Source organism: Schistocerca americana, chromosome 8 (assembly GCF_021461395.2).
Source record: "Schistocerca americana isolate TAMUIC-IGC-003095 chromosome 8, iqSchAmer2.1, whole genome shotgun sequence".
NCBI classification, from domain to species: Eukaryota; Metazoa; Arthropoda; class Insecta; order Orthoptera; family Acrididae; genus Schistocerca; species Schistocerca americana.
In genome coordinates, this window is record NC_060126.1 from 226,031,939 (window position 1) to 226,059,896 (window position 27,958).

At 41.9% G+C, this 27,958-nt stretch overlaps 1 protein-coding gene across 1 annotated transcript; it reads right to left on the bottom strand.

Annotated features, from left to right (window-relative positions):
• Positions 1 to 8,447: 8,447 nt before the first annotated feature.
• Positions 8,448 to 23,430, bottom strand: LOC124545694 (trypsin delta-like). Its single transcript, XM_047124641.1, has 2 exons — positions 23,065 to 23,430; positions 8,448 to 9,006 (listed from the first exon to the last, which is right to left on the bottom strand). The coding sequence occupies exons 1-2, from the start codon at positions 23,428 to 23,430 to the stop codon at positions 8,608 to 8,610; spliced, it is 765 nt and encodes a 254-aa protein (XP_046980597.1). The 3' UTR covers positions 8,448 to 8,607.
• Positions 23,431 to 27,958: the final 4,528 nt, after the last annotated feature.

Below are 27,958 nucleotides of genomic sequence, written 5' to 3' on the forward strand. Positions count from 1 at the left end.
TAGAACTATTTTCTTACATTTGCTCTGAGATGATTGAAATATCAATTCTATTGTTGAATGCAATTTGTATTACATTCGTAGAGCTGATTAGTAACGAGGCAGTGTAACTCAGTTACGACAGCACACAATAACATCAATTAAACTTCTCAGAAATCAGCACACTATATGACTCAGTATAATACAACAGCTTAACATGATAGCGTACTACTACCGTCCTAGAACTTTCGTACTGGACGCATACTATTGTTAAGCAGTTATTTATTTACCTTATTCGTCCTTTCAACTACGCGAGACCGTTAAGAGGCTCGCTTAAATCTGGCTCAACATACGGCACGGTCGAGTTCGAGAATGTCAACAAAACAAATGAGCATGGACAGTATACAGAACGGAAAGTCAGCTGCAGTCCTTGCGCAAAAACGGAGTGCACATGCGCCGAGTTTACCTTACTGAAACCGAGTAAACAACTGTCTCTGAAGCCAAAGGCGAGAGGAACCGTTTTGTTTATGTTATTAAACATGCATTTTAGATGTTGGACTTACCTGCAAGCAAGCAATTGTTTGATGTTCTTTATTATATAGTGAGCAGTAACAAAAGAAAAGACCATATGAGGAAGAAAAGCGCAGATCCTACGAAACAGCTGACAGCAGTACGTGACAAATGAGTCTTCCGATTTTCTTGCTGTAAACAATAAAAGCTCACTACACTATAAGAAATACTGTATGTATATGAGGTGAAGCTACATCAACCCTGGAATTAGTTTTTCGGTGGAGGTTCTCCTTTTCCTGTAAAAAATTAAAAACAACTTATTTCGCAGTTGAGCAGTTCCTTCACTACTGTTGTAGTACTTCTCCTTAAATTGTGGGTAAACAAACGGCGCACATAATTGATAAAATTTATTTCTTTCGTATCTGATAGTTTCATATCACAGCAAGATAATCTATTTTTTCCATATCGGGCGTAGTTACGATGATACTTAATTTCATCAATGAATTTGCAAAAAGTATAACGGGAAATTTACCTTACAGAGTAGACTTTCTGAAAGTAACTGTAATGAAAGCAAATCCAAATCCATGATCAATGTGTATATATGTCACACTTGTATACGTACCATTTGTCATTTTGTGTGCCATGTACTACGTACGTGAACACCGATGCAGTCAGACAATGTACACTATGTGATCAAAAGTATTCGGACACCACCAAAAATATGCGTTTTCCATATGAAGTGCATTGTGCTGCCACATACTCCATATAAGCGACCTCAGTAGTCATTAGAAATCGTGAGGGAGCGGAATGGGGCACTCAGGGAACTCACGGTCTACGAACGTGGTCAGGTGACTGGGTGTCACTTGAGTCATAGGTCTGTACGCGAGATTTCCACACTCCTAAACATCCCTAGGTCCGCCGGGCAGAGTGGCCGAGTGGTTCTAGGCGCTTCAGTCTGGAACCGCGAGACCGCTACGGTCGCAGGTTCGAATCCTGCCTCGGGTGTGGATGTGTGTGATGTCCTTAGGTTAGTTAGGCTTAAGTAGTTCTAAGTTCTAGGGGACTGATGACCTCAGATGTCAAGTCCCATAGTGATCAGAGCCATATGTGAACACCGTCAGTTATATCGCAGTCCAGTAAGCCGATTAAGAAGGGGAGTTTACAACTATACAAGCTACCGCGTTATGACCCCATAACAGCTGTTTCTATTGGAATACGTTGAGGTCACAAAAGTCATGTGATACCTCCTGATATCGCGTATGATCCCTTTTTGTCCGACGTAGCGCAGTAACTTGACGTGGTATGGACTCAAGGAGTCATAAGACGTTCCCAGCAGAAATATTGAGCCCTGCTGCCTCTAAAGCCGTCCATAATTGCGAAAGTGTTGTCGGTGCAGGATTATATGCATAAAGTGGCCTCTCGATTATGTCCCACAAATATTCAGTGGGAGTGATGTCAGGCTATCTGGGTGGTCAACACCCCCGCATGAAATGCCCAGAATGTTCTTAAAACCTATTGCGAAAAATTGTGGCTCAGTGACAGGCTATCCATAAAAATTCCATCGTTTTTTTGGAAACATGAAGCCCGTGAATAGCTGAAAATTCTCCTCAGGTAGCCGAACATAATCATTTCTAGTCAATGATATGTTCAGTTGGACCAGAGGACCCAGTCCATTCCAATACTGCCTACACCATTATGAAGCCACCACCAGTTTCCACAGTGCTTTGTAGACAACTTGGGTATATGATTTCCTGGAGTCCGCTCCACATTCGAAACTTACCATCAGCTCTTTCTAAGGGAAATCAGAACTCATCTGACCAGGTCACGGTTTTCCAGTCGTCTTGGGTCTAATCGGTATGGTCACGAGCCCAGAAGAAGCCGTCAAGGGCGATGTCTTGCTATTAACAAAGGGACTCTCGTCGGTCGTCTGCTGCCATAGCCATTGCACTATCCATCTTTCAAATGTCTTGGCAGGAGCAGAGTAATTATAACGTAGTTGTTCATTCTGCGACTTAGATTGAATATGCTTACATCCTTAAGTTTTTGACATAAAATGGAATGCTGCAGTCGCCGGCTGTATGCTCTGATATATGGAGATAAAATAAGGAGAGATTCTGTTACAGACAGAAGTCGGCATCGCCACATTAGATGCCCCAAAATGTTAACCAACTGCTTCTTGTTCTTAGTTTCTGCCGTGTCCACTCAACAGATGTTTTAAATAGAAAATGTTACAGTGATTCCGAGAAATGCACGCCAACTTGAAATCAAACTCTTTAATGCATATTTGATCCATTTTTCCAAATTACTTTTTATTATACCTTTCGAATAACCAAGGAAAGAAGAGGTTGACATGCAAGGGCTGAATTCGTAATCTTGCACTTTTCTTAATACGGACTAACGAAAAGATGTTCACTCTTTGTCCTTTTGCTGAAAATGATGAGGACGTGTTTAATTATGTTTGGTCAGGCCTTTCCTTCACGTAATATTCACCCGACGTTTTCGAGTTCGTCGGATACGAATTCTGAAGCGAAGTGACTGAAATAAAGCCACTACAGTAAAGGCAAACAGCGCAACGAAAATTCGTGCATAAAAAAAGAAAAAAATCTCTGGAACACATCTTCTTATGAATGAAATTTATATTATACATTTACATTTTACACTATAATTAGAATGATTAGTACACCCGTAAATGACGCGAGCTGGCGTTTTTTACCAAAATACTTCTACCTGAAGGTAATGTTCGGGGCAACCAGAATGACGGACACATGCATCAAATTTGTGAGATCATGAAAGCTGCATGCTCTGACAGTAGAAAGTAGCATCCTTCTAGATATTAATAACGAAACAAATAGTGGCCTATTAGATAATTATTTATGTTATTAGTTAACTAAAGCTTCAGCATTTTCGTGCGTAATTACGTTCCAGTACGTTTTCAACGCTTTGAGAAAGGTCACTAGTAACTGGAGATGGAATACAGAATGTTAACCAAATCAGTGTTGATTGCATACCATACAGAAAAAATCTAGCACTGTTTCTTAAATACTGTGCATGGTAACTAAATGTATTAATTAAAATAATTGCGCACAAGTTGCAGCCTGCCCTTTGAATTGTAACATATCACTTCGGTGAAGTGATGAGTTGCACAAACGTTTTTCGAGTTGACGAACGATGATCACCACTATAAAAAACTTATTTCCGTTGTGAATTAGATAACCCACTGTTTGTATGTAAGTTTTATTTATGTGCATGTATAATGAGACTGATGGATGCAGCGCATATGTAAATAGGGGCGACGATCAACACAGTTCCACGTTCGCGATACCTGCTGCTAGGGTTGTTTATTCCGTATCGCTGGTTCCTGCGTTGGAGATACGGGGTGCACTATACACCAAGAGCGTCCTTCATAATGTCAATGAACGGGACAAGCAAAAACTCGTTATGTTGATTCCGGGTCGTTAAACTGAAAGTGCATCTGCTCGTGGTGGTCCAGTGTGGACTGTAATTATCGTGTCGCAGCGAAACTTAGTACATATTGACATCGATAGTTAAGGTAAGCTATCTTTGCCTTTCACGTGTCTTATCTTGCGGTTTCGCAGGCGAAGCGAGTTGGTTGTTAGTCTTCGACGAGAACCCTCGAAATCTCGTGTCATTCGCGGGGGAGTCAACGGCTGCCGAACGAGTGTCATGACCGTTACACGTTGTGGTGTGAAATTGGTTGGGCGTTTTGCCGACATGGGCACCTGGGAGATACAAGTTCGGTGACTTCACTGGGAATAAAATGTGAAGGGAAGAGGTGAAGCTGTGGTACCCGCTCCCTCGTATTGTGTACCTGATGTGGAGTAAGTCGTCGTAATTGTTTGTTCACCGACGCACTCAGAGTTTTTAAACTTTATTACTATTATTGGAGATTTTCTTGGCCTAAGTAGATGGTGGCCGCTATTTTGAAAATTTTCTCTGAAGTTTTTTGGCATCTCTTACAATCAAATGATTTTATGTTGCTGTTTTAAAGTCTGCACTCTATTGATACAGTTGTCAATGTGCAAGTGAGTCAAAGGTTCTGCCCAGTGTTTCTATGTTTCAGAGTTATTTGAATGTCTTTGTGATTCGGGCTGAAACTTTTAATTGTGCCAGCGCCTTGGCGGGGAGTGAAATGTCATCCGAGGTCTAGGAGTGGCGGTGTTTAGGAACCTGACCGCCGGCCGAAGTGGCCGAGCGGTTCTAGGCATTACAGTCTGGAACCGCGCGACCGCTGCGATCGCAGGTTCGTATCCTGCCTCGGGCATGGATGTGTGTGATGTCGTAAGGTTAGTTAGGTTTAAGTAGTTCTAAGTTCTAGGGGACTGATGACCTCAGAAGTTAAGTCCCATAGTGCTCAGAGCGATTTGAACCATAAGAACCTGACCGCTACCAGAGTTGGTCACATATCCCCTTCCAAAGTTTAGTATTTATCTTCCTTCCGTCAAGGCTGGTTAAGCTGGTAGATAAATATTTTGCATATAACCTGTTTGTATTTGAACTTGTTTTCTTAAATATTACGCACTGGCAACTGGCTAAAACTTAAACTGCATAGCATGCGCTGAGTTCCTTGTGCAGCTTTATCTAGTAATTTTTTATTAACACGTCTGAGTACCTATAGATTTATTTTTTTAATATCAGTGTCTCTGTTGTAGTTTTTTTATTAAGTGATTCTATCATGTTATGTAACGGTATCTTAGTTTGGCACTAGTGCTCGAGTGTTCTTGAGTCACCCTTTACCTGTAATTGTTTCATTATATCTATTTTGAGGGAAGTCCTATCAGGGAGTTGGAGGTTCTCAAGTTTGTCAGAAACCCCCTTTTCTTAATTTGAAATTGTTTGTTAGAGTACTTAGTACGTTGGGTTTCTAATTTTATTTGCAAAGTTTTATCTAGTGGCTCGTCCACAATTTATAATTTTCAAATTATTTTTTTAAAGACGTAATGCCAATAAAGTGTCTTAATTATAAAGTGTGTCTACCAACCATGATTCCATCCTGCTTCCTCTTTTATTGAATTTAAGATATACTGTGCAAGTTTGGTACGACTAAGGAATCACGTATCACATATGCTAATGTGTTAATGTGAAACCGATTTAATCAGCAAAAACGTACTTCCAATTTTGGCTAACAGGTGTAAATTTGGCTCTGTGAATGCAATAGACTTATAGAATTGTTTCCCTACGTGATGACGTATTAACGACAGGTGGGCAGAGATGCTCAAATAAGTGAGAAACCCATAATATTGATTTAATAAGCATTGAGCACTGCTTACACAGTTTGTTCAGTAAGAGCACCGTATTTGTAGACGAGATGCTGCATCCGCAAACCGACATGACCAACAATTCCTTGTAGCAGTTCCGACGGAATCCGAGCAATGTGTTCCTGTGTCTGCTGTCACCATAGACTACCTCACTGTGTACAGCCTCCACTGTTTAAGTATTTACATCATTCTGTTCACTTAAACTCTACAGATTTTTTCCGTTTCTTAAATTTGATCCTCTTATACAAATAGTCAGCCTTTCCTCATTGCCATCTTGTTGAATGTTGACGTTTCTAAAAACTTGTCCTCTGTTGCGTAGTAAAATGCTGAAGTTATCATTCATAATTTTGTTTTAAAAATGTATTTTACCCTTCATTTGAAAATATTTTGTGTCATGGGGGTATTATTCTCTTTACATCAATGGCTGTAGTAACTTTCATTATTCATGTTTCTTATTTGGTATGAGTTCCAATTGGTCGATAGCACTCATCATATTTCTAATATCTACACAGAAGGGCCAAAGAAACTGGTACACCCACCTCATATCCTGTAGAGGGCCTGAGAACATGCAGAATTGCCGCAACACGACGTCGCATAGACTAATGTCTGAAACAGTGCTGAAGGGAACTGACACCACGAATCCTGCAGGTCTACCCACAAATCCGTAAGAATATGAGGGGGTGGTGAACAGCACGTTGCTAAGCATCCCAGATATGCTTAATAATGTTCATGTCGGGGTAGTTTCGTGGCCAGCGGAAGTGTTTAAACTCAGAAGAGTGTTCCTGGAGTAACTCTGTAGCAATTCTGGACGTATGGGGTGTCGCATTGTCCTGCTGGAATTTCCCAAGTCTGTCGGAATGCACAATGGACATGAATGGATGCAGGCGATCAGACAGGATGCTTATGTACGTGTCACCTGTCAGAGTCGTATCTAGATGTATCAGGAGTTCCATAACACAGCAACTGTACAAGCCCCACACCATTACAGCTTCCAGGGTCCATGGATCCACGAGGTTTTCTCCATACCCGTACACGTCCATCCGCTCGACACAATTTGAAACGAGACTTGTCCGATCAGGCAACATGTTTCCAGTCATCAACAGTCCAGTGCCGGTGTCTACTGAAACAGGCGAGGCGTAAAGTTTTGTTTCGTGCAGTCACCAAGGATACACGAGTGGTCCTCCGGCTCCGAAAGCCTATATCGATGATGTTTCATTGAATGGTTCGCACGGTGACTCTAGTTGATGGCTCAGCATTGAAACCTGCAGCAATTTGCAGAAGGGTTCCATTTCTGCCACTCTGAACGATTCTCTTCAGTCGTCGTTGGTCCCGTTCTTAGAGGATCTTTTTCCGGCCACACCGATGTCGGACATTTGATGTTCTACCGGGTCCTCGTATTCACGGTACACTCGTGAAACGGACGCACGGGGAAATCTTCACTTCATCGCAACCTGTTGCGCCGACTATAACACCACGTTCAAATTTACATAAATCTTCCTAACCTGCCATTGTAGCAGCAGTAACCGATCTAACAACTGCGCCAGACACCTAATGTCTTACATAGGCGTTGCCGACCGCAGCGCCGTATTCTGCCTGTTTATATATCTCTGTATTTCAATACGCATGCCTATGTTAGTTTCCTTGGCGCTTCAGTGTAGTTCCTGTAGTTATTATCACTGTCTTTTGAAGATAGTGATTGTTTTTTAGCTGTATCTTGAACTCACATACTGAGTAAGACAGTGACACTACTTATCGGAACATTTTTCATAATGTGCATTGTTTTCTCTTTTACGAACGTTACACCTATGACGTTAATATAAGGTTGCGAAGATTACCAGTATGCAGTCATGGCATGCCTATGAACATCTGACTTGAGAAAACGGTTGAATAAATGCAGTTTATGTTCTTCGGCTACCAAATCACGTATTTTGCCTCGGAATGTAGAAAATATAATTATGCCATCGATACTGAAGCAATTCCAGAACTCGCCAGGCTGCTTCCTGGACTCGGGTAGGCGCGCGCCCCGGATCGAATCCGCCCGGCTGATTAACGACAACGGCCCGTGTGCCAGCCAACCTGGATATGGTTTTTAGGCGGTTTTCCACATCCTACTAGGTGAATACCGGACTAGTCCCCATGTCCCGCCTCAGTTACACGACTCGAAGACATTTGGAACACATTCACACTCATTCACATTTACACTAGACGCAGATAATTAGGGTACACTGCCGGCCGCGGTGGTCTCGTGGTTCTAGGCGCGCAGTCCGGAACCGCGCGACTGCTACGGTCGCAGGTTCGAATCCTACCTCGGGCATGGATGTGTGTGATGCCCTTAGGTTAGTTAGGTTTAAGTAGTTCTAAGTTCTAGGGGACTGATGACCACAGCTGTTAAGTCCCATAGTGCTCAGAGCCATTTGAACCATTTTTTAGGGTACACTGTTTCCATCCCGAGGGGTATCGGGTGGCAGCAAGAAGGGCATCTGGCCACCCCTTGAAATTAACGATGCCAAATCCGTACTTAACCCTGCCGACCCCGGGCACAATGCAGGATAAAGTCAGTGGCAAAAGAAGAAGACTGAAGCAATTTCAGACAACCATGGCAAGCTACTACAGGAATGGAGTGATGTTAATTATGTTAGGTTCTGGTTCCCAGATAAATAAAGAAACCACGTGTTACAAGGTTGAAAGATGTAAGTAATGCACAATTCTTTATTATAAAAATATGGCCTTTAGTGCAAACGGATTTAATTGTCAAGACTGTCATTGTCTGGAGTTCAAGGGTGCTCAGCAGCGAGGTTATCGATTGCCAATGTGCTGAGTGTATAAGACCTGAGAGCCAGGAGGTTCAGACAGCAGTTGCAGTTCGGATCCAGGAGCGGAGGTTGCCGACACTGGCGTAGACGCCGGGGGCGGCCTCGCACTCTGGATTCCCCCAAGAGACGATGCCCACCTGGGTGCTTCCACTGACCAGGGGACCGCCGGAGTCTCCGTTGCAGACGCTCCTGCCGGCCTCGCCGGCGCATACCATGCGGTCGGTCACAGTATTGTCGTTGGCGAAGATGCTCCTGCAGGTGTTGCGGTCCACGATGCCGATGTCTACCTTTTGCAGGGTGCTGGCTGCTGGCCCATCCGTGTACGTGGTTCCCCAACCGGTCACCGTCACTGCCAGACCACCTTCCGGGTCGTAGCCGTCAGAGGGCAGGCTGACGGCCTGAGCGTTCGAGTCGAGGAGGGATCCAATGACCTGCCAACATGATATCAAGATTTGGTGGAGTACATTCGTGAAGTAAGTTCTGCGGAGGGATCATCTAGGCGTCGAAAGAAAGGGGGAAGGTGGCAATGCAGAGAAAATATTTTCAAAGTTTGTGGCTTAAAACTACACTTGTGTGTAAGCTGATTATTAAGTGAGGTGAGCGGATAAATCGTGATCCAACCCGCACTTGCTGCAGCTAGTAGAGCGGTGCCGAGGAAATTACCAAGCTTCACATTCCTTGCGCAATGAAGCTACTTTACCTATGCTCTGTGCTCCATTCACAGCCTGCATAAGGACAATTCAGTCCTACTCGTTGAATCTTACTTTCAAGAGAGCTAGTTATTGCACCTGATGAAACAACAACTGCGTTTACAATAACGAGTGCTGAAAACAGGAAATGTACACAAACTAAATTCGTTAGTGACTTTTCAAAAACTCGAAGATTAGAAGTGTCGCCGAAGATTTCGTATCTATTTTCTCATAACGACCAGGTTTTTTATGTTTTCTAACATTTATGTTTATTTTTTTCTTTCTTAGCATAGCTGCTTGGTTCAGTAACCGTTTGTAAATTAAAATTGAAACAAGTGAGCCCTCGGTCAACATTCTTTAGTGTTATTAACCAGGTTTCAACACTTCGAAAAGTGCCTTCAGTAGTATTTAGACATTTTAAGTGGTCTATAACATAATTACAAATTTATGGGAAAAAATTTTATAAAAAAAGTTTAAGCACTAATTAACAATACAAGACAGAGACAGTAATTACATGTCACGTATAAAATAAATAACACCCCACAAGGGCTTTAGTCACAAAATATTTGAAAGGGATGTGTGAAGGCGAGCCTCTAAGGCAGGGCCGGCCAGAAATTCTGGACGCGTGCGGTGCTCCTGCACATGTGCAACTTCCGGGTCACAGCGTGCGCGCCGCAGCCGTCAGCGTTCATGTAGTGCATGTTTCTACGCACAGATGTCGCTTTATCCACTTGCTAGGATACTCTGTACCGGCGCATTCTAGTGCTCTTTGCACAGCTTGCAAGCCAACCATGGGAAGGTATTTCGCGTATTAAACATTTAAAATACTGTCACAGTCTACTCACTGAGACGCCTGCTTTTATGTAAACAGTTTAACGCTGTAATACAGTTAATAACCGTGAGTTTTTATTAGGGCAGCTTGACTGACGGCACGTAAATACGCGTCGTAACGTTTTGAATCTAGTATTTAAGAAAGAGAGCACTTAGCGACTTCCAACAAACCTTATTCATGATTTCAAATAACATTAAACTAATGCAAGGTTTCCTATAACTAATTTTCGGTGCCCTGAGTTACACCCACATAATTTCTGTCTCACTGACCTCTGAACAGAATGGTAACCGCAGACCTCTCGATGATCGCCTGTTATTTCAATACCATTGTTGCTATATCTTTCATCAGTTCCGTCTGAAATCGCATAATAACCGACAATTAGAAGAATGTTATGTTTTATCGACCTCAGCTGAGCGTAGCCCTTCGCACATAAGAAAAACCTAGATGTAAGTATACATTGGAACAATCGGTTTAATGACCAATTTTCTTGATAATAATGTAACATGGCGCAGAATGAGGCAATAATGCACAGTTAGTAAACAATAATTTTTAATTATGAAAGGAATAAATCCAAACACGTTTATCATTGGTCAGGAGAAATGATATAGTTAATATAGGGCACAAAAGCACAGCTCATTGACAAACGCAAGCAGTTGCGAAAATTTTTATCACTTATGCTTGATCGAAACCTTGATTTATTCATTTTCATCACCGAGAAAAATCTTTCATAAACATATGTCGACCAGAACATGGACATAGCTCTCGCGGCTTCTCGGTGCAGGCGTGGAAATTCTTGTTGTGAAAAATTTTCGTAGAATTCTTTTGTACTACGCACTGCAAAGAACTTGTCCTTCAGTCTCGTATTGCACTGTAGCTCGATCAGTTCTGTAGATCATTCGGAGCATCTTCAACTGACGACGAGAACGGTCGAGCAAAGAGGCGAATGACAGGAGACAAACTCGTAACATCTGCAAATCGTGCTCGAAATTGTTCCTTAATTTTTACAATTATTGACACGTATTCTTGAAATCTAGCACTTTCATGGACCAGTCCAAGACTCGAGAAATGTGCAGTGTGTTCTGTCAAAAGCGCAAGCTTCCTTTCAAAGGCATTTACTTTTTCCAACATGTCAGAAATTAAATTATATTCTCCTTGCAAACTGACGTTCACGCTGTTCATGTGAAACGTAATGTCCACGAGAAATGCAAGGTCTGATATCCAGCAAGGGTCTTCCAACATAGGTTCATTTTTACCCTTCTCATGTAAGAATGTTACTATGACCAAACGTAAATCAAAAAATATTTTCAGCATTTTACCTCGACTGAGCCAGCGTACTTCGGTATAGTAAGGTATGTCGCCGTACTCCGCTCCTAATTCCTCCAAGAACCGCTGAAACTGGCGATGCGTAAGCCCATGTGTCTTCAGATAGTTTACAGTACGCACAACAATTTTCATGGCGTTTGCTAACGTTACTGATTTTGCACAAAGCGCCTCTCGATGCAGAATGCAGTGAATTCCATGCAACGTCTGTGGGCCCTAGCTTTTTGCGCATCCGTGCTATGAGTCCTATCTGATGGCCTTGCATTGATGGTGCTCCATCTGTGGTCAGTGACAGTAACCGATTCCAGTCCATACCGACACCATCAATCGCTTGCTCTACAGCTTGGAGTAAGTCCACACCTGTAGTAGACCCTTTCAAAGGTACTAAGTCCAAAACGTCCTCTGTTACACAAAGTGCGTTATCGACACCTCGTATGTATATCACAACCTGTGCTGTATCTGTAAGACCTGTTGCTTCATCGAGCGCAACAGAGAAAGCCACAATATCTTTATCCTTAATTATTAGCCGCCTGTGCACATCGCCGGCCATAGCACTGATACGTCTTGTCACTGTTTGTTTGGATAGACTGATTTCTTGAAACTTGCTAACGTTCGTGGGACACACAAGTTCTGCAGCATCAGTCAGACACCCTTTCACAAACTCCCCCTCGGAAAAAGGTTTCTCAGATTGTGCAATTCTTAATGCGATTTTAAAACTTGTTCGCAGTGGAGATTTAGTGTGGTTGTCATTCTGGAAAATTGAAAACAGTACATTGTACAGCGTACAGTAAAATAGTTTCTTGTGTTACATTTATGTCTAAGAGCTCAAGAAGTATCAGTTAGTTTGACGCACAGTAGAATCAAGTTGATGTGTCTCATCCATTTTCTTAAGGACATTTAATTTTGCTAGCCGCTCTTCAGTGTTGAATACACTACACTCGTCTTTGTGATATGTATTGTAGTGTCTTTCAATTGAAAACTTACGCTGGACGACTATTATTCGGCGGCACAGTAAACACTGTGAGTTTTCACCAACGGCTACGAAAAAGAATTGCAGTTCCCAGTCATTTTTAAACGACTGAGAACATAGATCTCCCGTCCTTTGCTTCTTCACAGTACTTGCCATTTCTCAGTACTTCGCTGTTAAGGTTACGGTCACCAGGGGTAAACGAGACTGAGTATGTTGCGCTCTTGCTTGTACCACTTCAACAGGGAAGTGGAGTCGTCGCCGTTCATTTAAGACACATGTCTAATAACAGATGTCGCTGTCGCACACGTGCGCACATGTGCAGCACTTCCGCACGTTTGCACACTGTGCTGCGTTTGGCTGGCCCTGCTCTAAGGGCTCCTCATACCTGTACAGCCACAGGTTGCAACGTACTGAGCCGCCCGCGTTAACAAGTGCGGCAGGTGAACATGACATTGCAGCGACAGCGCCATCTGGTAGCCGCAGGTACAACTTGGCTACTTAACGTTCAAATGTAGACAGGAGAAAATTAAAATCAATGTTGTTCAGTACACAATGTAAAAGGCAATATTTTGTTTAACAGTGACAGATAAAGTAACATTTTGTCTACAGCAGATCTTAGAAGTACAGTTTGAAGCATAAAAACGTCATTATAGAAAATACAGAAAGGGCTGAATGACACAGGCTGTAGGAAACGATATAACATGAAATACAATCAATACACCATTTAATAAATGAAAAATTATGGGATGACTTAGATGGGGAAAAAAACATTTCAGTGAACTACACGAGGAGTCCTCGATATTAGATGTCAAGTAACGGCTTTATACCGTTGAAGAAATTTTTGTTACGCAACTGCAGCTCCTCATTGAGAATGAGGCTATCATTTCGAGAAATATGTTTAAAAATCTCTAATTCTTCAAGAATATCTAATCTACCCCCTTTCATCTCGGTGTGCAAGTGTTAATATCGGAAATTGCTTTATACGCGTGACCTGTAGTCAGAAGATGGTCGACAAAGGACGAATTTTTGGGGAAAGTGCCATATTTTTTTAAAAAGGTGTTGTTTACATCTGGTTGTAAAGGCACGTCCTGCTTGTCCTATGTAGTAAGAAGAGCAGGTATAACAGAAAATCTTATTGACGCCAGAACTTTCTAAAGGAAATGAATCGATTTTAAATTATAAATGAAGCATTTCTTCAAGTTATTAATTGTAGAGAAGACAGTCCACCGTTTGATGCCTTTTGCCTTGTATATGGTGCCTTCATCAACGAAGGCAGATACCAGTTGATGAAATTTCGGGCTACTGATATGATAGCGCTGTTTTTTCGTGGCTGATAGTGGTCGATATACGTTAGTTTTTGAAAGTCAAAATTGATTGTTCTCCGCCCCTAGTGGCTACGCTTAATTGAAAGTCGGAATGCGTTTTTTTTCGGTTCCCTGTGTTGACTGTCTTTCACGGAGTCCACACATGTCGGTGATGGGTGAATGAATTGCCATTTGAAATATGCCCCCGAATTTTATATTTTTGTCAGTTATTTGGGGGCTGATATCTTGCAGAGCGAGCGTCACATTGCCACATTTTTCTTAATACGCGGGAGAAAGTCTGTTGCCCGTTTTTTTGTGTGAGTAAAAGTAGTGGTGCCAAGTAGCTTTAGCTCGATTTGGTTTTATTATTTTTTGAGTAGCAATTTTAAGTTGATATTTTTAAGAAAGTAGTTAATTTGACAGCTCGCGATAAGCGGCAAATGTGGGTTCGAGTTCCCGTGACAACATATAAAAAACGGTAGGGGCTAGCGTCTTTGACTAGCAGACGCTAAATTCCAGGTCCTGGGTTCAAACCACCCTACTGCTTACATTTTGAATAATGATCACCAGGAAGAGCGACCAAAGACTTCCGGCATAAGAAGTAACCCTCCTTATCCCAACGGCATTGTGAAACAGGACGGAGGAGCGGACAGAAGTTCCGGGCACTCTCTTGCCGTTGGTGTGAAAAAAGTACCTAAATGGCGGAAGCATCAGCATGATCTACGACATGAGGTTGCAGACAGCAGTGGAAACCACTGCATTAAAAGCACGTAGTGTATATCCACAGGTCAAGTAGCCTGTAATTCAGGAAGTGTCATGATGATCTCTCTATTGACAAAAGATTCCGGACTAGTGCGCCTTTCGGATGTTCTTGAGTGGATTACCAAGGGGGAGGTAAACATGAAAAAAAGATTGAATAATAATCGAATGTGTAGCACTCTACAAGTGTCGTGGAATGTCAGAAGTTCTAACAGCGGAATGCTAAAGACTAATCTTGATAGTGTGCTGGTCAGTGAAGTGAAATGAAAAGAAGACAAGGATTTCTGGTTAGTCGAGCACAGGACAATATCAACAGAAACAGAAAACTGTATACCGGGGGTAGGATTCGTTATGAACAGGAGGGTAGGGCAGACAATGAGTTACTGTGAATAGTTCAATAATAGGGTTCCTGTCATTAAAATCGACAGCAAACAAATATCGACAACTGTAGTTCAAGTATACATGCCGACATCGCAAGCTGAAGATTAAGACGTAGAGAAAGTATATGAAGATATTGAAAGCGTAAAACAGTACGTAAAGGAGACGAAAAATTTATAGTCATGGGAATTGGAACGCAGTAGAAGGGGAAGAGGCAGAAGGAGAGGTTACAGAATGGGTTTCAGAACAGAAATGAGAGAGGAGAAAGGCAGTTGCAGAGGAAGGGGTAGTAGAAATTTTTGCCCTATGATATGGACTTGGTAGCAGGAATGAGAGAGGAATAAGGCTAACTGACTTCTACAAAAGTTTTAGCTAGTAATAGCGAATACTCTGTTCAAGAATCACAAGAGGAGAAGGTACACTTGGGAAAGGCCTAGAGATACGGGGAGAGTAAAGTTAGATTACATTATAATCCCACTGAGATTCCGAAATGAGGTATTACATTGTAACACATACCCAGGAGCAGATTTAAACTCAGGCCACAATTTAGTAATGATGAAGAGTCACCGAAGCTTGGGCGACTACTCAAGAAGAATTAGTGGGCAACAAAGTTAGATACAGTAGTGTTACGGAATGAAGACACACGCTTGAGGTTCTCTGACGCTATAGAGACAGCGACAATGAACAGCTAAGTAGCATTTAAGTTGAAGTGGAATGGACGTTTCTGAAAAGCGGAAAGAAAAACGTAGGTACAAGGAAGGTAACTGCAAGAAATCCTTGTTTAACAGATGAAATACGTCAGCTAATCAACGAAAGAAGGAAGTAACAAAATGTTCATGGATTCCCAGTAACAAAGAAAAGTATTGGTCACTTAGGTATGAAATAAAGTGAAGCGAAGCTAACGCGGAATGGCTAGATGAGAGACTTGGAGAAATCGAAACCCAAATGATTGTCGGAAGGGCTGACTCAGCATACAGAAAAGTCAAAACAACCTTCGGTGAAATTAACAGCAAAGACGGTCACATTAAGAGTGCAATGGAAACTCCGCTGTTCAATGTGGAAACAGTGCACTAAAGGCTTGTAAAAATGGAAGGACTTATCTGATGATGTGAAGAAGAAACAGCTGTCGACAGCGAATAGACAGGGAATCCAGTATTTTAAGATTTTAGAAAAGCTCTGGGCGGCTGAAGATCTAATAAGGCAAAGGGGTGGAAAACATTTCATAGTAATTTCTAAAATCACTGGGGGTAGTGGTAACAAAAGGACTATTCTCATTGATGTGTAGAATGTATGAGACTGACAATATACCATCGGATTTCCACAAAAATATCTTCCACACTATTCTAAAGATAGCAGGAGCCCACAAGTGAGACGAATATCCCACAATTAGCTTCAAACCTCAAGCACACAAGATTCTGACAGGAATAGCGTATAAAAGAATGGAAAAGCAAATTGAGGCTCCCTTACATGACGATTAGTTTGTCTCTAGGAAATATAAAGGAACCAGAGGGACAGTTCAGACGTCGCGGTTTGTAAAGGAAGAAAGACTGGAGTAAATTCAAGACGTGTTAATAGGTTTTGTCTACCTGGAAACAGCGTTCATAATATAAAATGGTGCAAGATCTTCGAAATTTTGAAAAAAAAATAGCTGAAAGCTATACCGAAGAAGACGGGTAACATACAATCTGTACAAGAACAACAAGGGAAGAACAAAGCAGTCTTTCGCCATTACCATTCGATCTGTACATTGAACAAGCAATATCGGAAATGGAATTAAAATTCAAGGTGAAAGGATATCAATATCACTGCTATCCTCAGTGAACGTGAGGAAGACTTACAGGAGCTATTAAATCGATGAACAGTTTAATCAGTACGCGCTATGGATTGAGAGTGAGTTGAAGAAAGACAGTAGTAATGGTTGGTATCAGAAATGAGAACAGAGATAAACTTAAAATCAGAATCGGAATCACGAAGTAGACGAAGTTAAGGAATTCTGCTACCTAGGCAGGAAAATAACCCTTGATGGACGAGGCAAGGAGGACATAAAAAGCAGAGTAGCACTGGTGAAAAACGGCTTTCCTGGTAAGGAGAAATCTAACACAAACCTTACATTGAGGAAGAAATTTCAGAGAATGTACGTTTGGAAAGCAGCAACGTATAGTAAGGAAACATGGACTGTGGGAAAACCGAAACAGAAGAGAATTGAGGTATCTGAGATGTGGTGCTATAGAGGAATTCTGAAAATTATGTGGATTTACAGGGTAAGGAATGAGGGGATTCCTCGCAGAATTGGAGAGGTAAGGAGGATACGGCAAACGCTGACAAGAAGAAGGGACAGTATGACAGAATTTGTGTTAAGACATCGGGAATGACTTCCACGGTAACAGAGGGAGGTGTGGAGGGTAAGAAATGTAGAGGAAGGCAGAGATTGGAATACGTCCAGCAAATAATTGAGAACGTAGGTTGCAAGTGCTACTCTGAAATTGAGAGGTTGGTACGAGAGCGAGGTATTCGTGGCGGGACGCCTAAGCCAGTCAGAAGGTTAATGACCAATGAAAAACAAGTAACAGGCCAGCAACTTTCGATTAAAGTATTACAGCAAATGTACGAGTCCAGGTTAATGAGACATGGACGGCAACGTAGGGAAGTTTAGGTCTGGTTCAAATGGCTCTGAGCACTATGCGACTTAACTTCTGAGGTCATCAGTCGACTAGAACTTAGAACCAATTAAACTTAACTAACCTAAGGACATCACACACATCCATGCCCGAGGCAGGATTCGAAACTGCGACCGTAGCAGTCGCTCGGCTCCAGACTGTAGCACCTAGAACCGCACGGCCACTCCGGCCGGCCGTTTAGGTCTGTCCATGATGCATGCACGGATTGACAAAATGGTTAAGGTGAACGCTAGCGACATGCTGGAAATCCGGTCTCGATTCCCAGTTCAGCACAACTTTCGATTTCGTCATTATATTCTACAACTTGAACTTGGCCGTATTCGCAACAGTGAACACATTTCCTGTACATAATTAGTTGTTTTTATACAACGTCGAATTCCACAACAAAATACAGTGAGTCTCATTCGCCCCTGACGCTGATGTCATTATCAGAACACAGACTTAACAAATGTTAAAAGCAACTCGAAGGTATAAGTGAACTGTTGCACGCCTTTTTTCCTGGCATAAATCAGTTTTTAATCAAAGCTTGTGAGGTATAGCGTTACGTGTTTAATCTCATGGATCAATACGGGAATGAAACGGGTGTCGTTATGAGCCTGCACGCCCTCGTGTGCGACTACCTAGAAAGGGTTCACCGTTGGGATGTAAGACAAATGGGCCCTCCCGAAATACCGATCATTGACAACAGTACCGTCTGTGCAAAAAATGTTTTCCGTAGGAAATGTATTAGAGCTGTAATGCATTTTACGACAATTCCAAGAGATTTCGAGACAGTAGCCAAATGATTACTAAAATCAATACGGAAATCACGTCGTCAACTTCAAAGTGAAGCTATTTATTGAGCTACTATTTTCAATAATCATCAGACTTCAAATTATCTTAGTATAAATACATGCATCACAATCTGGATCATCATCGTGCTGCCACAAGTTCAGTATGTGCAAGGAAACTTCAGTTTCTGTATTTCTATCTATGATATGTCAGACATGAACAAAATGCAAGGTGAAAACTTGTCCGAATTTACCAATTAAATGCCATTCCCTGTTTTCATTACATAGCCATAACTTAAGTTGTACATCGGTTTTGCCGTCTTGTTTCACTAAGTATCATACTGTTCGTTATTTTATGATTACCAGTGATCTACAGCCAAGCCTCTTCTCATGGCCATTTTCTTGTTTTTAAATGTGGTACCTAATTGATATTCTCATTGAATTCACTAAACTGTCTCTTTCCCATTACTTTTCAAGTGTCTTCTTAGGTTATGAGCTGATATTAGCATTCCATGTTGGTCAGCAGTGAGTATTTCTGCCTCTCTCTCTCTTGGTTATTTATTGTGTTCAACAAATGTTTTCCCCAAGCACCTTTCCAACTTCCAACATCACATTCATTCTATATTTGCATGCGACGTTTTTGAATTAGCAACGTTTGAGGAAAAAAGGATCATAGACATGTATAAAGTAGAAGCGTGGAGAAGAACATGTTCTCAGTAATGTGGTATCCCTAGTATTACTTAGTGGCTCAATGTTATGTTCCAACTACGTTCAGCTATTAAATTTGATCTTATCCTACGTACCATAGGTACCATAGCTAGAACGTAGAAGATCATTTAACTTCACATGTTTCGACCACGAGACAGAGCAGTCGTTATTGACATCGGGGTGGTTTACGCATACATACTCTAAGGATGTTTATCGTTTTCTAATTGTTATCTTGCAGATTAGAGGTGACGGAACACTAAAGATATTCATACATCTGCTGCTGACGCAGTTGCGTACATGGCTTTCATAAAACAGTTACGAGATATTGGTGAAGAAAATATCCAAGTTCGGGAGAAACGTCACACACTACCGTGGAAAATATTTCAGGAACGTAACGGGAACGTACGAGGATCATTCAATAAGTAACGCCCCACATTTTTTCCCTTAGAACGTATTTGTTGTTAAGAATTTGAACATGGTGACAATATACATCAACATGTCTCCTCCATGGCCTATTTTTCTACGTAGTCTCCATCACGTTCTATGGCCATACGCCAAAGTTGAGGAAGAGCATGTATTCCCTCCTGGGAAAAGCTCTTGTCCTGTAGGCGCAGCCATGTTTTCACTGCACGACTGACACTCCGGTCAGCTTCAAAGTGTGTTCCCCCGTAGAGAATCTCCGCTTTCAAAACGCTCCAACAATTCAGATTAAACGGCCTTACATTGAATCTTGTGGTCCACTGATGGCATTCCTGAAACCCGTCGTGAGCACGTCTTTGAATATCCGAGAGTCTTGATCATTGCAGACGCACTTCCGATGCTGACCGACAACTGTAGAGGCAATTGTCGAGTTGTGATGCGCCGGTCGGCAAGAATAATGGCATCCGCACGATTCGGCATTTCTGTAACAGTGGCTGTGACAGGACGTCCAGAGCGTGTGTGATAATACAGCTCTGTCTCCCTATTTCCTGAGGCTGTAACTTTCTTTAACCATCGCCCAACTGTAATCATATTGTAAGTAGGCTGTTTATGTTTTCTTATTGGTAACGCCACGTAGCGCTCTATATGAAAAATCACTGGCTGTGCTGTGTGCAGTCTGTGGGTAGTTTGCATTGTTGTCTGCCATTGTAGTGTTGGGCAGCGGCAGCTGGATGTGAACAGCGCGTAGCGTTGCGCAGTTGGAGGTGAGCCGCCAGCAGTGGTGGATGTAGGGAGAGAGATGGTGGAGTTTTGTAATTTGTCATGAACTGCTATATATATTATGACTATTAAGGTAAATACATTGTTTGTTCTCTATTAAAATCTTTCATTTGCTAACTATGCCTAACAGTAGTTAGTGCCTTCCGTAGTTTGAATCTTTTATTTAGCTGGCAGTAGTGGCGCTCGCTGTATTGCAGTAGTTCGAGTAACCAAGATTTTTGTGAGGTAAGCGATTTGTGAAATGCATAGGTTAATGTTACTCAGGGCCATTCTGTTGCTGGGATCTTTGATAGTCAGATTGCGTTGCGCTAAAAATATTGTGTGTCAGTTTAAGCACAGTCTTGTATAATTTTTCAAAGGGGACGTTTCATAATATCAACTGCAGCATCGCTATACAATGCACACAAATGTTAATGGATGTTCACCACGGTTTCTTTTTCTGCACACAAGAATTTGAAACTTCTCTATTTAAATGTGTGCATCTGTACTTAAATTGCCGAATGACTGACAATATGAAACTTCTACGTTATTTGATTCTGAAACAGCTGAGTAAAACTGAACGTACTGAGCCTACTATCTCTTTACCTTTTTTTAATCATGTCAACACTGACCCACAATATTCTAACGCAACGCAATCTGACTGCTCAAAAAAATTACAACCTGACTTCAAATAATTAATTCAAAAGTATGGCCCTGACTAAAGAGAGATCTTAACAATGACCTATATATTTCATCAAGCACTTACCTCACAAAAACCTTCATTACGCGAACTACTGCAGTACAGCGAGCGTCAATACTGCCAGCTAAATAAAAGGTAACTACTAAAGCCACTAACTACTAATAGGCATGTGGTTAGCAAAGGAAAGATTTTGTTGCCAACCAAATAATGTATTTTTTACCTTAATAATGTGACATCCAGTTCAGACACGAATATAAATCGCCATTGACATCCAGTACAAAGATATATAATCATGAAAAATTTTCAATCTCCAAGTCGGATACTTCCAGGTCATTACCCTACGCTAATAGTTCAGACCTCTACCCTCCATCAATGCTAACTTCTCACCATTTAACATCCATCACTGCTTGCTGTTCACTTCCAACTGCCCAACAGTACTTCCATTCACAGCTGGCAAATAACTTTCAACTGTCCAACGCTACTGGCGATCAACTTCCAGCAACGAGTCAAACCAGCCACAGAGTCTCTTACAAAGAAAGCGCTGTCAGAGATCTAGTGCAAAGCGCTACACAGCGCTGCCAACACAGAAGCAGCCCACTTACAAATTCAATAACAGCACGCTGCTCGTAATGTGAGTCGTAAGTAGATGCCATTTTGACGCTCTACTGCGGGTCTGCCATCTGCGAGAACGGTTCAAAACTTCACCGGCTCACAGAACAAACATAAAGTGTGAAGCACCAACAAGGACGTTCGTCTATATACATTATGGCTTTTTTTTTAAAAAAAAAAAAGTGGGGCGTTATTTATTGAACGACCTTCATAAGAGATGTACGTCTGGCACAGCTATGAGATTCAACTTCAAGCCATGGATAATGCATTGATACATTTTGAAGATAGAAGAAGTTGAAGAATTTTAGAACATGTTTTTTGCTCGCGTATCATGTCATTTCTGGAAACCGAGAATCCACTCTGTAGGAATCAACATGGATTCCGGAAACAGCGATCGTGTGAGACCCAACTCGCCTTATTTATTTATGAGACTCAGAAAATATTAGATACAGGCTCCCAGGTAGATGCCATTCTCCTCGACTTCCGGAAGGCGTTCGATACAGTTCTGCACTGCCGCCTGATAAACAAAGTAAGAGCCTACGGAATATCAGACCAGCTGTGTGGCTGGAATGAAGAGTTTTCAGCAGACAGAACACAGCATGTTGTTCTCAATGGAGAGACGTTAAAGTAACCTCTGGCGTGCCACAGGGGAGTGTTATGGGACCATTCTTTTTCACAACATATACATATAAATGACCTAGTAGATAGTGTCGGAAGTTCCATGCGGCTTTTCGCGGATGATGCTGTAGTATAAAGAGAACTTGCAGCATTAGAAAATTGCAGCGAAATGTAGGAAGATCTGCAGCGGATAGGCATGGAGTGGTAACTGACCCTTAAATGTAATGTATTGCGAATACATAGAAAAAAGGATCCTTTATTGTATGATTATATGATAGCGGAACAAACACTGGTACCAGTTACTTCTGTAAAATATCTGGGAGTATGCGTACGGAACGATTTGAAGTGGAATGATCATATAAAATTATTTGTTGGTAAGGAGGGTGGCAGGTTGAGATTCATTGGGAGAATCCATCAACAAAGGAGGTGGCTTACAAAACACTCGTTCGACCTATACTTGAGTATTGCTCATCAGTGTGGGATCCGTACCAGGTCGGGTTGACAGAGGAGATCGAGAAGATCCAAAAAAGAGAGGCGCGTTTCGTCACGGGGTTATTTGGTAATCGTGATAGTGTTACGGAGATGTTTAGCAAACTCAAGTGGCAGACTCTGCATAAGAGGCGCTCTGCCTCGCGGTGAAGCTTGCTGTCCAGGTTTCGAGAGGTTGCGTTTCTGGATGAGGTATCGTATATATTGATTCCCCTTACTTATACCTCCCGAGGGGATCACGAATGTAAATTTAGAGAGATTCGAGCACGCACGGAGGCTTCCCGGCAGTCGTTCTTCCAGCGAACCATACGCGACTGGAACAGGAAAACGAGGTAATGACAGTGGCACGTAAAGTGCTCTCCGCCACATATCGTTGGGTGGCTTGCGGAGTGTAAATGTAGATGTATATCCAGCTTACGTTTGAGAATTATCTACGAAACACCGAATTACTTTTGGTCACGCATATTTTCAGCTACTGCTACTCACCATGATGACGGCGACATCGTAGTCTAGCGTATCGCTGTCGTACGATCCGTGCATGTAGCCGGAGGAGGCCCTGTGGACGGCACCGCCACTTTCACGAATTGAAGATCCCGCTCGGAAATACACCAGAGGGAGTCGCAACCCGACAGCGCAATGAGCGGCTGTCAGCGCCCAGCTGGAGCTCATGATGGACGCTCCACAGATGTGTGAACCGCTATATTCAAAGGACAGCTGCCACGGGTAATCGGCAATGTCGGCGTCGGAACCTCCAATGATGCGGCTGTTACCGCGGCTCCTCAACCTGGTCGACGCCGGCGCAGCCAGGGCGGAGCCCAAGAGGCCCACCAAGATGAGAGCGAGGCGCTGCATAATGGACGCAGTGGGTGCACGCCATTCGGCCCACGACCTATATAAACCGTACAGGATTGAGTCTTATCTCACTCTGAGGTAATGTGTGTGCTTCGAAAATATCTTCTGTGTCTGACTCCTTATCTTCTGAGATAAGCTATCGCAAAGGCTCTTAAAAATTGATATAGACCATGATAAGGCCCCCCTCAAAGATGACGCACAGCTCATTAAAATAAAACAGCTAGTTTTTTCACTTTTAATCCATGTGCCGAAGTGATCTAGAGTGTGGTCTAAGTGGTGGTTTGACTCTAAAAGTTTCTGAAAGCCGTACCTTCATCATCTTAAGGGAGGGTAGGACGTCAAACGGGCCGACTTGGAGCAGGAGAGGGACCACAGGACATTTTAACTTCCACTGTCTATATTTTTACAAATAAATTCATAAAACTTTGTCAGCACGACCAGAAAGGATTCAGAATTCACACTCATAGCAGTGGAAGTTCGAAAACATAACTAAGTTTTTCTTACATGTGAAATTTCATCATTTTTTTCACTTACTAATGGCAGCATTTGTTGCTATAGGTACACTTTTCTTCATAAGTAAAAGAGATGGTTCAATGAATTTTGCACAGCATACAAACCATGCTTAGAGGTGTATGAAACTCTAGAATTTTCCAAATCTATGAAAAACTGTGGCAAAATTTGAGGTAACTAACTACAAAATTTGTGTTTTTTCTAAACATGAAGTTTAAAATACAACAGATCATTCGTTTTTTCATAAATTAAATAAATTCTAGAATTTCATACACCTGTAAGTATGGTATGTATGATGTGCAAAATTCATTGAGGAATCTTTCTAACTTATGAAGAAAAGTGTACCTATAGCAACAATTGCAGCCGTTAGTAAGTGAAGAAATGAAATTTCACACGTAAAAAAATTATTTTTTTACGTTTTCGAACTTCCACTGCTTTGAGTGTGAATCCTGAATCCTTCCTGGTGATGCTGACAAAGTTTTATGAATTTATTTTTAAAAGTGTAGACACTGCAAATTAAAATATCCTATGATGCCTCTCCTGCTCCAAGTCGGCCCGGTAGCTTCACGTTAATGTCAGTGCTGTTTTTTCTTGTTGTCCTACGCCACGTGTAGTCAGTAGAGTTTGCGTATATCTCTGAAATCCGAAAGCCACCATTAGGAGCGTTCTGGAGGGTTCGTAGTCTACCGGTATAGTTATCCCTCCTTTCTGTTGCATTCGGAGATGATGCGTGGGAAACGAAGACTGTGCGGACCCAGCCGCGTGAGATCGATGGGTTCACTCTACAAGGTGTATGCTGAAGAACGTGTTGGTTTTTTATTCACTCGTATTAGAACGTGGAATCTTGTCAGTAAAGCTCTCTGCTAACGTCGATCTTGTACTGTCGAACAATGCAGATCGCTGAGCGTTTCAGTGACATTTTGTAGTCGTCCAAACAAACGCGTGAAAAATTGCACAGTTCTTCACTGAATCTCATTCATCTCCCTCTTAATACAAACGCGGTCACAGTACCAAACCGACGCACGATATTCAAGAATTGAATGATCAAGTGTTTTCGAAGTAACTTATATTTTACTTTTTTATTAATAAATTACACTTTCTTAGGATTTTGTTTTGACTGCTTCCTCAATACGTGATTTATCTGGTAGCTTCACCTTAAATCGCTTGAGACAGAAACGTTCAGATACTTGGAGGTTGTGTATGATTCCTGATATCGTCAATCGCTTGGTGAATAAATGTCAGATATCTCAATTACCTGCACTACATTGCAGTTTATGTGAATGATCCCGCTAAGTGTACACAGTTCCTGCACGCGAGAAGTCCGATACTGATGTACGTAATATGTTCTTCTGAATCCTTATTTCGCAAGCCACCTTACGGTGCATGGGTGGGGGCACTTGCGGTAACGCTCTGTCACGTAGCTCCTTCTCTGTCCATATCACGAGTGACGCGTTCGAAACAAAAGTGTCGCTAAGCCTTCGTAAGACATGAAGTTCCTTTTCCTTTTGGCATGTCACAGTAATTTACCGAAAAGTCTGTGGGAGGAAGTAATTTGTTCCCCGCCTCTTAATGTAGCGTGCGGAATCTAACCGTTAAACGTGTCCACCTCTCTTGCAGCTTCTGCCGTCGGTGTTTTTAGGGCATCTGCGTAACGCCCCAGTGATTAATCTTCTCACCCCTTCTATTTATCCAACATGGAAAGCGTCCCACGTTGTCGTGCAAGCTTTTTCTGTCGAATGAGTTTTGCGTAAGACACTATGTAACACTACAACCCAGTGCCTCATATATTTGATTTCATGAGCGTAAAACCACTTTTTTTTAAACGTATGGGCTACTGAAGTTTGTCTGTAATTAGTTTTTATGAATACGTAAAGTATGTTGATAGGATACATAAGAGTTATTTATGACAAATCATTGTCGTGAACACACTGTCCATGTCAATGGAGTTCTTATTTATAAACTAGAGTAAGATTCAGTAAAATATCTGTGTAACAGACATGCCAGCGCTTAGTAAATTTTCCATTGTATTGTGTTTAGCCAAAAAACAAAGTAGCCGAGAGAAACTTCATTGACCAGAGTTGTTAACCATCAGCAGAGCCATGTCCATTCACCAAAAATTCCGAGAAAGCCGCAAGTGAAATAAATAGCCAAAGGGAGCCAAATCTATTTAAATTTACGGTTGATTATTAATCAATAACTTACTGCGTTCAAAAGCAATAATAACTTTAGCGGCCAAGATAGTATTTGCACTTCTATCGCAGACCCCCCCATGAACCATGAACCTTGCCGTTGGTGGGGAGGCTTGCGTGCCTCAGCGATACAGATGACCGTACCGTAGGTGCAACCACAACGGAGGGGTATCTGTTGAGAGGCCTGACAAACATGTGGTTCCTGAAGAGGGGCAGCAGCCTTTTCAGTAGTTGCAGGGGCAACAGTCTGGATGATTGACTGATCTGGCCTTGTAACATTAACCAAAACGGCCTTGCTGTGCTGGTACTGCGAACGGCTGAAAGCAAGGGGAAACTACAGCCGTAATTTCTCCCGAGGACATGCAGCTTTACTGTATGATTAAATGATGATGGCGTCCTCTTGGGTAAAATATTCCGGAGGTAAAATAGTCCCCCATTCGGATCTCCGTGCGGGGACTACTCAAGAGGACGTCGTTATCAGGAGAAAGAAAACTGGCATTCTACGGATCGGAGCGTGGAATGTCAGATCCCTTAATCGGGCAAGTAGGTTAGAAAATTTAAAAAGGGAAATGGATAGGTTAAAGTTAGATATAGTGGGAATTAGTGAAGTTCGGTGGCAGGAGGAACATGACTTCTGGTCAGGTGAATACAGGGTTATAAATACAAAATCAAATAGGGATAATGCAGGAGTAGGTTTAATAATAAATAAAAAAATAGGAGTGCGGGTTAGCTACTACAAACAGCATAGTGAACGCATTATTGTGGCCAAGATAGACACAAAGCCCATGCCTACTACAGTAGTACAAGTTTATATGCCAACTAGCTCGCAGATGATGAAGAAATTGATGAAATGTATGACGAGATAAAAGAAATTATTCAGGTAGTGAAGGGAGACGAAAATTTAATAGTCATGGGTGACTGGAATACGTCAGTAGGAAAAGGGAGAGAAGGAAACATAGTAGGTGAATATGGATTGGGGGGAAGAAATGAAAGAGGAAGCCGCCTTGTAGAATTTTGCACAGAGCATAACTTAATCATAGCTAACACTTGGTTCAAGAATCATGAAAGAAGGTTGTATACCTGGAAGAATCCTGGAGATATTAAAAGGTATCAGATAGATTACATAATGGTAAGACAGAGATTTAGAAACCAGGTTTTAAATTGTAAGACATTTCCAGGGGCAGATGTGGATTCTGACCACAATCTATTGGTTATGAACTGCAGATTGAAACTGAAGAAACTGCAAAAAGGCAGGAATTTAAGGAGATGGGACCTGGATAAACTGAAAGAACCAGAGGTTGTAGAGAGTTTCAGGAAGAGCTTAAGGGAACAATTGACAGGAATGGGGGAAAGAAATACAGTAGAAGAAGAATGGGTAGCTCTGAGGGATGAAGTAGTGAAGGCAGCAGAGGATCAAGTAGGTAAAAAGACGAGGGCTAATAGAAATCCTTGGGTAACAGAAGAAATATTGAATTTAATTGATGAAAGGAGAAAATATAAAAATGCAGTAAATGAAGCAGGCAAAAAGGAATACAAACGTCTCAAAAATGAGATCGACAGGAAGTGCAAAATGGCTAAGCAGGGATGGCTAGAGGACAAATGTAAGGATGTAGAGGCTTGTCTCACTAGGGGTAAGATAGATACTGCCTACAGGAAAATTAAAGAGACCTTTGGAGAGAAGAGAACCACTTGTATGAATATCAAGAGCCCAGATGGCAACCCAGTTCTAAGCAAAGAAGGGAAGGCAGAAAGGTGGAAGGAGTATATAGAGGGTTTATACAAGGGCGATGTACTTGAGGACAATATTACGGAAATGGAAGAGGATGTAG